This window comes from Schistocerca piceifrons, chromosome 1 (assembly GCF_021461385.2).
Source record: "Schistocerca piceifrons isolate TAMUIC-IGC-003096 chromosome 1, iqSchPice1.1, whole genome shotgun sequence".
Lineage (NCBI taxonomy): Eukaryota > Metazoa > Arthropoda > Insecta > Orthoptera > Acrididae > Schistocerca > Schistocerca piceifrons.
The window spans coordinates 501,064,972-501,079,871 of NC_060138.1; the positions used below are offsets into that span (position 1 = coordinate 501,064,972).

Below are 14,900 nucleotides of genomic sequence, written 5' to 3' on the forward strand. Positions count from 1 at the left end.
TACTGCAGCTTGATAAAGAAGGATTCATCTGAAAGCTAGTGAAGTTTTCATACTTCTTTTGTGTGCCTCTTGATGACTCAACACTTCTACTATTTGCTGAGTTGTCTCCACACTCCAAAATTATTTCCAAAAAAATGTTCAAATGTGTGTGAAATCTTATGGGACGTAACTGCTAAGGTGATCAGTCCCTAAGCTTACACACTACTTGAACTAAATTATCCTAAGGACAAACACACACACCCATGCCTGAGGGAGGACTCGAACCTCCACCGGGACCAGCTGCACAGTCCACAACTGCAGCGCCTTAGACAGCTCGGCTAATCCCGTGCGGAAATTATTTCCATTCTGCCAGAACTTTCCTTATCATATCTCTATGAAATTTAATTCCTATAAGTTTACAATTCTTAATTCATATTTCTGATGCTATTGATAACAACAGTCATTCAGTGCACAAGATAAAGAGTTTATTTCCAGTCATTTATATACACAATATTTTAAGAGAAAAATAACAATTTAAGAGCTCATGGAAATAAAATTCTGACATCCATAAGTTCATTCCAATTCAGCTGATGAAGTTTCGAGTCATTCTCATTCTTCTCTGAATCTTCATTCTCAAGATAGAACCTTCCTTTTGGGGCCTCAAGATCAGATTCGCCAGCTGCACAACAGGAAATCAGTTATTAAATATATATAATTTAACCAACATAATCATAATTTTCTTTTATGAGTGTAAAAACAGATTAACAAGATCTCTAACTTGTAAGAAACATTTTGAACAGAAATCATCAGCAGTAAGAAAAAGATTTCAACTGCAAAGTAAAAATTGGTTAATTTCTTGAAGTCAAGCGTAGTGCTAAATGTGCAAAGAAATAGCAAAGCAAAGTGATCTCTGCCACTGTTTTCACAGAACATTGTGAATTTCATGTAACATTCATCAACTTGGAAACCTTCATACACTGTATCTTTGTACAGCTTCAATTGAACTCTAGTTTTTATATTACATGCCCATCTGCATGATTCCAAATCACACTAAAGCAATAATATTTACTTTAACACAAATCTACTGAGTTTAATTACTAAATTAAAAAAAAATGTTTTATGCAAGAAACTGGGAAACTTCATTAGCAGCAAGAATTTTAGAAGGGCTGCTCTCTCATTTCTAGTAAAAATGGAATGTTCTCACTTTCAGAGTAACTGCAATCTCTGGGTTCATGAAATTATTTTCTGTTCCTGATTGTACTGTTCTCCAAAACTATTTTCTGTAGAACAGCAGCCAACTTTGTCAATAATAAAGTACCTAGTAAATAACATTTTCAATTCTGAAGAGCACATCACCTGATAATATCACTCATTTTCTTTTTCAAGTTTAGAACTGCTAAAAGTGACAGACAAGGAAACCTTTTACAAAATTATCCCACCCATTTAACTATTTAAATCATCCATAATGAGATTTTCATTCTGCAACAGAGTGTGCACTGATATGAAACTTCCTGGCAGATTAAAACTGTGTGCCAGACCAAGACTCGAACTTGGGACCTTTGCCTTCCACAGGCAAGTGCTTTACCATCTGAGCTACCCAAGCACAACTCATGACCCGTCCTCACAGCTTTACTTCTGCCAGTACCTCATCTCCTACCTTCCAAACTTTACAGAAGCTCTCCTGCGAACCTTGCAGAGCTAGCACTCCTGAAAGAAAGGATATCAATAGTACTACCTTCTGTTGCATGTTGGACGCAATGTTGCTCTGTATTACAGAATAGGTGAAGCTTCGAGGAAATTATACCGACTGCGACATGTCATCGCACTGTATTTAGAAAGTGGATGCCCTCAAAGAAATAGCAAAAAATGTTCCGATACAGAGCAGAAAGGTTAAAGACAGGCATATAAGAATAACGGTTCCTAATTTTCTGATGTAGTGGACATCTTAACTTGACATAAACTTTACTTGTCAGTGTTTGCAAATGTTTTGTTATCTGCACAAAAGCCTCTGCTCATCACGCAGACTTTAGATGCTTTTGTTTCAGTTGTTATACTTACCATGGAGAAATGAACTATTGAAATTATTAGGTTGGTACATAATTTTATAGCATTTTTGTTTCGCATGTTGGTATTCTGATTGCTATGGGTTTATTAATCAAGTGTCATTTTTTCTTTATAGTTCACTGTTGCTATGTGAGTTTAGATATTGTCATTTTGTTATTTGGAGGCAGTGGCTGGAGCTGTGGGCTCTAGAGTTCCAAGGAGAGAAATTGTAAAATTTCTGATATATTCTTCAGTTTGAGTTCAATATATGGGTGACAGCAGCACAGGCAGCCATAATCATTTGTGTCTTGTATAGGGATAATTCCATTTGACAAAGCTTGGCAAGAAAATGGTTTTCTCATTTTAAGGAGAATCGTTTCAACATTAGTGACTCTCCACATTTAGAAGACCTTCAAGGTTTGACGAAATCGATTAAATGCATTAATTCACAATGATCCAACAAGAATCAGCAAATTTAATGAACTGTGATCATTCCACCATCGTTTGACATTTGCATGCAATGGGGAAGATTCAAAAACCAGGTACATGAGTACAATCAGGTGTATGGGTACCTCATGTTCTAGGCCAAAATAACAAAAATCAGCAGGTGACCATATGTGCGTCTCTGCTTGTTCACAATCAACTGTCTCACGAACAGCGCCGACAATTCCTACCCTCTATTGTTACTGGTGATGACAAATGGTGTCTTTATGCTAGCACATGGAAAAGAAAGGAATGGTTGAGCCCAAACAAAGAAGCATCTCCCCGTACAAAAACCTGCATGCACCAACAAAAGATAAAGCTATGAATCTGGTGCAACAGCAACAGCATGTTGTACTACAAACTGCTTTCCTGAGAAGTAACCATCACTGCTGACATTTACTGTCAACATCTCGTAGAAGCATTGCAAGAACAATGACCAGGAACACTGCGTGAAGTGATCATACTCCACGATAATGCCCACCTGAATTCCGCCAGACTGACAAAAAATGTTGTACAGGAGTTGGGTTCGGAAATTACTCCATACCCACCTTATTCACCTGATCTTGTGCCCTCAGATCTTCCCTTCTTCCACACTCTATTGAACGTTCAAGGAAATTCATTTCTGGATGAAATGCGCACCTCGAAACCATGTGCTTTCTAGAGTCACAGAATCAAGAAGTTACCCCAGCACTAGAAGACAGTCATACATAGTGAAGGGGAATATATTACTGATGACTAAAGTCTCTGTTATGTGTATCTGTTGTGTTTATTAAACTTACAGGGAAAACACAACGAACTTATGCACTAAGCCAATAATTTGTTACTATTGGTCACGGAATGCATTCTATGAAATTTGTTTACTTAGTTTTGGGTATAAAATTGTGTAACATTGTTTTTCTATGAAAGTGGGGAAAAACAGGTTTCCTAATTGCAGAACTGACACTGAAATTTAAATTTGCTGCCTCCAGTATGTAATTTTTTCCGAGCACACTCTCTGCATACTCATTTCTGATTTCCATGCACATTTTCAATCAGAATTAGAATATATTGCAGTAGCTACAGATTTAAATAACATTTATAGGTATATTTGCAACATTCATTGTATTTAATTATAATAGTTTCATGGAAAGAAAACAATTGGTAGCAAATTTCACATTTGTTTTGCACACTGCAGTTCTGCCAGCACTTTTATTATAACATACAGCTTTCTTCATCCCAGTTCAAGTTCAAAATGATGCATTACTAGACAGTGCTTTATTAACAAAAATGTTTAATTTCATGCTCTCTGTTATTTCAGAAAACTAGTAACAGCTATTATGATACACCTCCTACAATGTTACATTCAATCAACATTATTTTGAACATAATAAAATAAAAAATTGTCATATTCCATGTCTCCTGTTCTCTACTGCGGCTCTGAAAGAACTAACACATGAATCTTATGAATCATGAATGAATTGTTGTTGTGGTCTTCAGTCCTGAGACTGGTTTGATGCAGCTCTCCATGCTACTCTATCCTATGCAAGCTTCTTCATCTCCCAGTACGTACTGCAGCCTACATCCTTCTGAATCTGCTTAGTGTATTCATCTCTTGGTCTCCCTCTACGATTTTTACCCTCCACTCTGCCCTGCAATACTAAATTGGTGATCCCTTGATGCCTCAGAACATGTCCTACCAACCCTTCTTCTTGTCAAGTTGTGCCACAAACTTCTCTTCTCCCCAATCCTATTCAACACCTCCTCATTAGTTATGTGATCTACCCATCTAATCTTCAGCATTCTTATGCAGCACCACATTGCGAAAGCTTCTATTCTATTCTTGTCTAAACTATTTATCGTCCATGTTTCACTTCCATCCATGGCTACACTCCATAGAAATACTTTCAGAAACGACTTCCTGACACTTAAATCAATACCCGATGTCAACAAATTTCTCTTCTTCAGAAACGCTTTCCTTGTCATTGCCAGTATACATTTTATATCCTCTCTACTTCCACCATCATCAGTTATTTTGCTCCCCAAATAGCAAAACCCCTTTACTACTTTAAGTGTCTCATTTCCTAATCTAATTCCCTCAGCATCACCCGACTTAATTCGACTACATTCCATTAACATCGTTTTGCTTTTGTTGATGTTCGTCTTATATCCTCCTTTCAAGACACTTTCCATTCCGTTCAACTGGTCTTCCAAGTCCTTTGCTGTCTCTGACAGAATTACAATGTCATCGGCGAACCTCAAAGTTTTTATTTCTTCTCCATGAATTTTAATACCTAATCCGAATTTTTCTTTTGTTTCCTTTACTGCTTGCTCAATATACAGATTGAATAACATCGGGGAGAGGCTACAACCCTGTCTCACTCCTTTCCTAACCACTGCTTCCCTTTCATGCCCCTCGACTCTTATAACTGCCATCTGGTTTCTGTACAAATTGTAAATAGCCTTTCGCTCCCTGTATTTCACCCCTGCCACCTTCAGAATTTGAAAGAGAGTATTCCAGTTAACGTTGTCAAAAGCTTTCTCTAAGTCTACAAATGCTAGAAACGTAGGTTTGCCTTTTCTTAATCTTTCTTCTAAGATAAGTCGTAAGGTTAGTATTGCCTCACGTGTTCCAGTGTTTCTACGGAATCCAAACTGATCTTCCCCGAGGTCTGCTTCTACCAGTTTTTCCATTTGTCTGTAAAGAATTCGCGTTAGTATTTTACAGCTGTGACTTATTAAACTGATAGTTCGGTAATTTTCACATCTGTCAACACCTGCTTTCTTTGGGATTGGAATTATTACATTCTTCTTGAAGTCTGTGGGTATTTTGCCTGTCTCATACATCTTGCTCACCAGATGGAAGAGTTTTGTCACGACTGGCTCTCCCAAGGCCATCAGTAGTTCTAATGGAATGTTGTCTACTCCCGGGGCCTTGTTTCGACTCAGGTCTTTCAGTGCTCTGTCAAACTCTTCACGCAGTATCTTATCTCCCATTTCATCTTCATCTACATCCTCTTCCATTTCCATAATATTGTCCTCAAGTACATCGCCATTGTATAAACCCTCTATATACTCCTTCCATCTTTCTGCCTTCCCTTCTTTGCTTAGAACTGGGTTGCCATCTGAGCTCTTGATATTCATACAAGTGGTTCTCTTCTCTCCAAAGGTCTCTTTAATTTTCCTGTAGGCAGTATCTATCTTACCCCTAGTGAGACAAGCCTCTACATCCTTACATTTGTCCTCTAGCCATCCCTGCTTAGCCATTTTGCACTTCCTGTCGATCTCATTTTTGAGACGTTTGTATTCCTTTTTGCCTGCTTCATTTACTGCATTTTTATATTTTCTCCTTTCATCAATTAAATTCAGTATTTCTTCTGTTACCCAAGGATTTCTATTAGCTCTCTTCTTTTTACCTACTTGATCCTCTGCTGCCTTCACTACTTCATCCCTCAGAGCTACCCATTCTTCTTCTACTGTATTTCTTTCCCCCATTCCTGTCAATTGTTCCCTTGTGCTCTCCCTGAAACTCTGTACAACCTCTGGTTCTTTCAGTTTATCCAGGTCCCATCTCCTTAAATTCCCACCTTTTTGCAGTTTCTTCAGTTTCAGTCTGCAGTTCATAACCAATAGATTGTGGTCAGAATCCACATCTGCCCCTGGAAATGTCTTACAATTTAAAACCTGGTTCCTAAATCTCTGTCTTACCATTACATAATCTATCTGATACCTTTTAGTATCTCCAGGATTCTTCCAGGTATACAACCTTCTTTCATGATTCTTGAACCAAGTGTTAGCTATGATTAAGTTATGCTCTGTGCAAAATTCTACAAGGCGGCTTCCTCTTTCATTTCTTCCCCCCAATCCATATTCACCTACTATGTTTCCTTCTCTCCCTTTTCCTACTGACGAATTCCAGTCACCCATGACTATTAAATTTTCGTCTCCCTTCACTATCTGAATAATTTCTTTTATCTCGTCATACATTTCATCAATTTCTTCATCATCTGCAGAGCTAGTTGGCATATAAACTTGTACTACTGTAGTAGGCATGGGCTTTGTGTCTATCTTGGCCACAATAATGCGTTCACTGTGCTGTTTGTAGTAGCTAACCCGCACTCCTATTTTTTTTATTCATTATTAAACTACTCCTGCATTACCCCTATTTGATTTTGTATTTATAACCCTGTAATCACCTGACCAAAAGTCTTGTTCCTCCTGCCACCAAACTTCACTAATTCCCACTATATCTGACTTTAACCTATCCATTTCCCTTTTTAAATTTTCTAACCTACCTGCCCGATTAAGGGATCTGACATTCCACGCTGCGATCCGTATAATGCCAGTTTTCTTTCTCCTGATAACGAATGAATATGCGAAGGTTAAACATGCTGAGAAAGAATACCAGGGGTATAATGCTTTCATGGAGCAGGAAACTGAAAGACAGTTATCAGGAGCCCATGACTATCACAGCTAGAGAACTGGATAATAGCACAACCACGACCTACACGGCAAGGAAGGAAACTGATAAATTGACAAACTTACAAATTCTTCTTCAGATGCTACTCAGGGATGAATTATTGTAAAATGTAAGTACACTACATTTAATTTTATTTTTAAATTGGTTTAATTTATCTTCACCTCACTTTAAAACAAAAGGCTAAGTATTATAAGGATCTGTATGTTGAAATGTCTGGTGCTAGTAATTCTTTGATATGGAGTGTTCTGTGCCTACTCATTGCCTGGTATGCCTACACATTTCTGTAAGCAGACATTAGCACACTCACATTTAAACTGCAGTGAGTTGCATACTTCCTACATCACTGTCAATGGTGCTTTGTGAGCAATTTTTTCAGAAAATGTTTGAATCATAGCATCAAAGTCTGGGTGTGTTGCCAAATTACATTCAGTTGTCAAGATCTCTGAATCTGAGAGATGTTGTTGATGCATAGTTTATACAAGACCTTTTTAACATGAGTCAGACTTCTGAATAACCCTTCTACTTCGGCTACAATTGTAGGAATTGTGTAAAAGTTGCACAAAGCTTTATATTTGGCAATAAGCTTGAAATTTTAAGCTCAAGCATCTTACTCTCGAGGTCTAATGGTTCCAAAGAAATGTATTCAAAGTTTTAAGTACAAATTGTTTTCAAATATTTAATTTCTTCTTCTTTATCTGTTGTGACATTATTACGGTATTCATTGATAATTAACTCGTATGCTTTAGTGACCTGATCATCAGTCATCTTTGATTATTTCCACAAAATGCAAATGATTCATTTAAAACTGTCACAGTTTTGTGATTTTCAAGTTAGACACTAAATTGTGAATAATAACATACAATAAATTTAACTTCTGAATTCAAATCTGCCACTTCACTCCTGGTTTCGTCATGAAATAATTTCCTCTCGTTAGGGCGCACCTCTGTAAATACAAGACTGATATTAATTGCACGGGCAGCAACTTTAGATTAGGGAGAATGATGTCTCAATTTTCATGACAGTATTTTAAGTCATTTAATAAGCTCTCAAAGTATCTTATCTCAACATCAATTGTAGTATTTTGAGCTTGTAGTAATTTGCTTCTGTAGCCAGTTGGTACGAACAACTTGAGCTAAATTGATGCCATGATTAAACACTTGAATGATCTCACACAACCAAAACACACTGTACCACAGAAGTGTTTCAGCTGTCCAATTTAACTTACTGAAAGTTTCAACAGCAATGGCAATGTTATTCAAGTAAGCTGAAATCGATATTGCAGTTTCAACCTGAGCTCTCCAACAGGTTTCAGACATGGAATATAATGAACTTTCAATACACTGTTTCAGTGTTTATCACTGTTGCGGACTACTACTGAATAGTTTGAAAAGGAGTTGAATCACGGTGGGAAAAAAAAAGTATCTGCTTTATGACAAGTCTCAGCTGTGTGCACTCCACATAAGGCTGTGATAAGTACACAGAGAAAATTTTGCAACAGGACTGTATCTGACCTCCTTTACAAGAATTCTAATACTGCTTCCATTATCTTAACTTTGTCTGTGGCAATCACTGATAAGGACTAAATATTTCAGAAGTGTTGATCGTATTAAATGTGCAATAGCAACTCTTGTTTTCTGATTACTATTTATGGATTCCAAAACCATTCATTTATTTCATATTTATTAATTTCCTTCTTGAAGTAAATATAACACAGGATAAATGTCCTTAGTTCAATATGACTTGAATCAGGATTTGCATCAAAAGTAACTGAATAATTCTCATTTTCAGTTGGACCCAAGATGGTACTCTTGACATGATGGGCACAACTAAAAAAAAAAAATTCATTATGAGACTTACTTAACACATAATGCACTTTTGAACCCTTTCTAGCTTCTTTTGGTCTTTGACTTTTCCAAAGTGTTTTGCAAGGAAAGACTCATAGTGACTCAGAATCTGTAATATTCTGAGGACATTTCCATTACTTGGATCTCCTATTTTCTGAGTTGAACCTCTGAAGACCATGCCTTTGGTCAAGAAATAATGAAACATCAAGTAACAAGAGAGTTCACATGTAAGTTGGCTATCCTACGAGCGACCAAATAAGAACACACTTTATTTTTGAGCATCGATATGGCCAATGTACCTCTTGCCTGTCATTTCATTTCTTCACTTTTACATTTATCCCAAGACAACTACTTAAAAATAGAAATAATTTGTGTTTACTCTTAAATGCAAAATATTTTCTGTATACTTGTTTTTTGGAATCGGAAGTGCAATATCTTTGAATGCTGTTGACAAACCTACCAGATTATAACAATATTTCACAGCTGTTGCTGTGTATGTTTTTGGGGGAAATGTTTTGGTAGGATTTCCAACATCATTTAAAAGACTCCATCATAATGTGGTTTTAGAGCATGATGACTGAAGAAAATATTGAGCAGTCAAAGTTAAACATGAAACAGAATTGGGTGCAATTTATTGTCCCATATGACTCGTATAGAACTGAAGAACAGAAGTGGAAAGGAAGAGCCAGTTCAGTTATACTGGTGCTGGGGTAATGTTCTTTTATTTATTGTGTGATACAAAATTTGTTTTACAATAGCAGTGTGATATTTGCCTTGTGGGTCCAAACCTTGATAGACTTGGGACCCCCCCACGAGGCTTGGGCCCTGGGGATTTTGCCCCCCCCCCCCCCCCCCCCCCATTCGCCCTGTCCCCCTTCCCAACCTCAAGTCATTGGAGCTGGCCACTGCATGGTGCTGACTCAACACACCATGCTGGGATTGCAGTCTGGCAGGTGGAGTGGAGACTGTGTCAGATGTGGCGGGTAAAGGGAGAGAAAGGCAGTAGGCAGGAAGGGGGGTTGCTTGCTAGGGATGTGGGAGGAGGGGGTGGCACGTGTATGGTCTAAGCATGTGCAGCATAGGCACCAGAGCAGGTGGGGAGCAATCCACAATGACGGTGATGTGGACTGGGAGGGGGGGTGACAAGACAGAGGAAAGGCAAACTGTCGGGTGGAGGGCATGGGGACAGAGGGTTAACGGAAATTGGGGCCAGGACAGGTATGGGAGTGAAAGATGTGTTGAAAGGATAACACTCATCTGAATAATGCAGAAAAGCTGGCCACAGTTTAGCAGTGGCCATTCATTTTAGTGGACAGCTGGTTAGTTTTATATTGACTTGAAAAACTGTGTCAGTGATTGCAGCAGAGTTGGTATACACCATGGCTGCTTTAACAGGAGGCATTGCCTCTGATGGGGTAGTATAAACTTCCCTGATCTCAATTTCTGTTAATCCAATATTCTCAAAACCTCCATCCAACAGTTTCCATTTCCTCTGCCTTGTCACCCCTTCCTACTAAATGTCTCTGCATCACCTTCATCATGCTGTGTGTTCCTCCCCACCGGCTCTGGTACCTGAGCATCACACACCTAGCCCATGCATCTGTCACACCTCCCTCCCACATTCCTACCCAGTAAACTTATTGTCTTCCTCCAAGCTGCTAACTAACTACACCCAATCCCATTTACTTTCTCCCACCTCTCTCTCCCTCTACTAACCCCACCCAACACAATCCCCACCCCATCCTAGTCCATGTTCCGAACTGCAATCCTGGCATTGTGTGCCCAGCTGGCACCATGTAGGGCCTCTCTAGTTCGAGAAAGGATTCATTTTGAAAGCAAGCAAGTTTTCCTTCTTTTTGTGTGTGGCTATCAACAACTCAATGCTTCTGCTATTCAGTGAATGGTCTCCTCTATTCCCAAATTACTTACATTCTCTCAAAACAGTCTTACTATAATACCATTTATTGTTGTACAGGGTGGTATCTATTGTATCCGTCAATTGCAGTTGGCAACCCAGCCCAAATGTGCACTAAATGTTGCACACACACACACACACACACACACACACACACACACACACACCTATGCTATTGTGAAACATATGTTTTCTACTGACTGAATGTCCACAGCTCTTAAGGCAAGCGTTTAGAGCCCATGTTTACATGACTCTTTTTCCTTGTTTTGGTTCACATTACCCTATAATCTTAGTTACAACAGTTCTGGTATATGTATTCCACTATCAGAGATATCAGAACAATTTTCATTTACAAATTTCGACTCGGTCATTTCCAGATCAGGGGCCCTTATCTCAAATTGACATATTTACCCTTCTCCATCATCCCTGAAAGTTTGTATCCTCATTACAGAATCACTCCAAATCTGTCTGCAGCCTTCTGTGACTTGTAGTTAACGCGAATGATGAGATTCAGGCATGAAAATGTTATAATGCTACTACTTAATGCTTCCTCCACCACATGGCACTTCTCGTCAATCAAGATAATGTATTCTCAGCCAGTTATACTGTTATTCATTGTTTATGCCAGTAAGAGCACAAATTATGGCAGTTATTATCCTGAACAGAAAATAATTTCTCTAATTATTTTGGAGCTTGCTCATGATTAGATCAGAAAGGTTTATTATCTTTACAGCAACAATTGGTACATTAGTGCTGATTTGGTTGAGAAACAAATGAGTAAGAGCACAAATGATGCCAGTGCAATGTCCCAAAACATGATGGAGTTCTAAAATTTTAGTTAAGTGACTTGCTACAGCTGTCACAAACACGAAGAAATGCATGTTAGCCATCAGATACACAAATTATACTTCAATCTTTACTGATTTTGGTCCTATACTGCAATTTAAATTAGTTGCAGCTTGATATTTGACTCACTGGAGGAGACATGATTTCATTGCCCACGTAACACCTATTTGCGAGCCGGCTTTTTCTACCATGCCGCCAGCAGTTCAGTTAGTAAGGTGCCCCTCTTGCCATGCTGTGGATAAATAGAACTTCGTGGTGTCGCACATCAGATGCATATCTTGTGTTTGTCAACTCTCATTTTAAAGTGGTATTTTCTGGAATTGCAGTGTTCTCCAGGCATCAGGTATTGTCAATAAGTGTTTTGTGTTGGCATTGCATTAACAACAACAGTGCAGCACGTCTGAACACACATTAAAAGTTGTCATCCAAGAACACATTCACTGGCTGTGAAGATAATGTTATAAAGCAAAACATTCCTCTGAATTCAATGATAGTAATGGACTATGCATACCACTCTGTTATGATACATAAAGATCCAACAAATCAGTGGAGGAAAATAGATATTTTGCTCTGAGTGGTAGGAAATGCTCCATTGGATGAAGTTGAACTTAGAACGCATAAGGCAGTGTTAATGGAATTTTTAGTGCTGTACGAGCCAAACACTCTACACTACCAGATGATTCATGAAGGACCATGACAAGTTTTGAACACATAACTTATCTTGTGACCATGCTAAAATCTGCTTCTTTTGCCAAAACACAGCAGAGTGTCACTAAAATTCTAATGCATTTAAAACAGCAATTGTGACAGAACCTTGAAACAGTACCATATTAAACTAGCAACTGAGGGCAAGATAGGTCAACAGTTAATGAAAACGCCCATTCTCATTATAAAAATCAATATGCAACTTCACTTACATTGTTGTTGAAAAGCCCACAGAAATTCTCATTCCATCAGCTAAGGTCCTTAAAATTGCATTATGTCATTGAAAAATACTCTCCTCTCTGGGCGCATCATTTTCCAAAATCTTTTTTCAATAGCTCAGACCATTTATGAGATACGATGGATTTGTGAATATTTCATTCTGGCTTTTTCACTGGTGCATGCGTTCATCACAGAGCGCTCTTTACATGCATTCCATTTTCTCGAGACTGAAGACAGGTAGTGATATCCTTCCACATTTAAAGAATAATTCAATATGTTATCTATATTTCATACACAGAACATAGGACTTCACATGCACCAAACATAATATCATATTGATAGTTATTTTTCACTGTAAACTTTAAGAATTTCATGGAGTAGTTCACTTGATATTAAAATATCACAATAACTACGACCATTAGCAATGTGATAGCCAGTTCATCATTAAGCTATAAGATGTGCAAGGATCAGAGTTTAGTATTGAATAGTTTGTTTAAAATCATTTGAGAAAGACTGCAGATCAGCCAGCTTGTCATCTTGTTGTTATGCAGACAAGTGAGATTGACAAGTTTCGCGTCGAGTAGACCTGGCATTATCGTCATGCGCTGACGTATTCAGCACACACTGGCAACTATGCTTCGCAATTCATCTTTTCTTAGGTGAATTGAAAGTCCTCAAAGTTACAAGAGGTTTACTTAACCATATGTAACACCAGTACATCAGACTCTGAACAGCATACAACAGGCCGCACAAGAACACATCAATGAAAATGAAAGAAATAAAGTGAGGACTTATCTGAAATCATCTCATACTATTTCTTTCACACTCAGTTGTGACAATCTTTCATCCATCCTGGATTTTCCATTGTTTGCTAAACTCAGTTGTGAGTTACTGAGAGCTCAGACATCTCTTTGCTCAAAGAGAACAATGAGCTATGCACAACATAAAGAATTTGGTAACAGCTTTCATGCAATTGCTTGGTGAGGCTGGCAGCTTTGTAAACAACGTAGTTTAGGCCCAGCCTCTATTGGTATCTTACACAACCATAGTTCAAATTATCTCACACTGACATTGCTATGTTCAAGTGTCCACATCATCTCAGTTACAGCTAGCAGACAAACATAAAACTTTTCTTTCGGTATTATATAGGCCAAACAGGTCAGGATTTTATGATCAGAGTCAAGGAACATATCAGGCCAAACAAAAAAGACTGCTTTCGGCTAAATGGTCTGAATTTAAACATAATAATTTTTTTATTTTTAAAAATGATTCACAATTCAGTAAAGCAGTTAGCTGATGACATACCAGTAATTTATAAAATAATAATGTGATGCTGTATTTAGTTATAACATGATGATTGAGGGGGGGAAGAGGGGGGAAGGGGGAGGGGGAGGGAGAGGGATAGGGAGCACTTATGAACATATAATAAACAACTGATGGCATCTGTCAAATTTTTATGTATAAACAGCTAAAGATATCTATCAAATTTTGAACATATGAAGACAATCGTAAGCAGTCAGATAACATTTGTTACCTCGATCTGATGTAATAACAAATGCAGACAATCCATGTATATAAAATGCCCAAAAATTCTGTATTTCATGTTTTGTTAATAACATTGCACATTCTAATGTAGGCAATGGTTTGACAGTGAAAAAAATGTTACCTGCAACTTTGACAGAAGCCTTCATAAGTAAAATTAATCACAAATACAGTCAGATGCTGATCCTGATACCAACACAGTGCTGGAATTACACTCAAGCATATTTTATTGATTAACATTACTACAAAACTATATGATTGTACACATTTATTTCTGCCATGATGTGTGTTACTGTACATGAAGTAGAAATTTGCTGTGATTTATTTTAATCATTTTCTTTTTAAACACCACGTTTGGGACTATTTCCATCATCTGTGAAAGCAATGTACTTATTAAATTTTTTACATTTCTTTCTATTTAGTTAAGGAGAAAGAAGAGCAAGCAGAAGAAAATTTATAGTTGTATTTGTGAGTAGTGATGGATAAAATAAAGGGAAATAGACATTAACCTACATGTTACAATACAGAAAATTATACTAACCTTCTATCCGTAGTGACATTTCCAAAGTGTCTTCAGAAATATTCAATACTGTAGCAATTATAAAACCTGACACCTCAGGTGTGTAATTGCTTGTCATTTTTAACTTCTAGAATAAAAATAAACATATAAATATCAAACATATGGATTTGGACAAACATATGACAAACAAAAAGCATGTTGAAAGTACCTAAAACCACAGAGTTGAACATAGTAATACATTACCACCAAAACAAAATCAACTTAATAACTTACTGGTGACACCTTCGCCTGTTGAGGGCAAGTGCTCTCCGACTGATCTATCCAACAACAACTCACAACTCATTATCA

At 37.7% G+C, this 14,900-nt stretch overlaps 1 protein-coding gene across 2 annotated transcripts in view; it reads right to left on the reverse strand.

The window, feature by feature from the left end:
• Window positions 1-442: 442 nt before the first annotated feature.
• Window positions 443-14,900, reverse strand: part of LOC124796354 — a 73,295-nt gene continuing 58,837 nt past the window's right edge. The window contains exons 3-4 of one of the 2 annotated variants that reach the window (XM_047260507.1): window positions 14,574-14,679; window positions 443-658 (exon numbers count right to left, since the gene is read on the reverse strand). In XM_047260507.1, the coding sequence (XP_047116463.1) occupies window positions 522-658; window positions 14,574-14,679 (243 nt within the window). In that variant the 3' untranslated portion in view covers window positions 443-521. Of the gene's footprint in view, window positions 659-14,141; window positions 14,406-14,573; window positions 14,680-14,900 lie in introns of those variants that run through there. The other variant, XM_047260515.1, reaches the window with a different exon arrangement.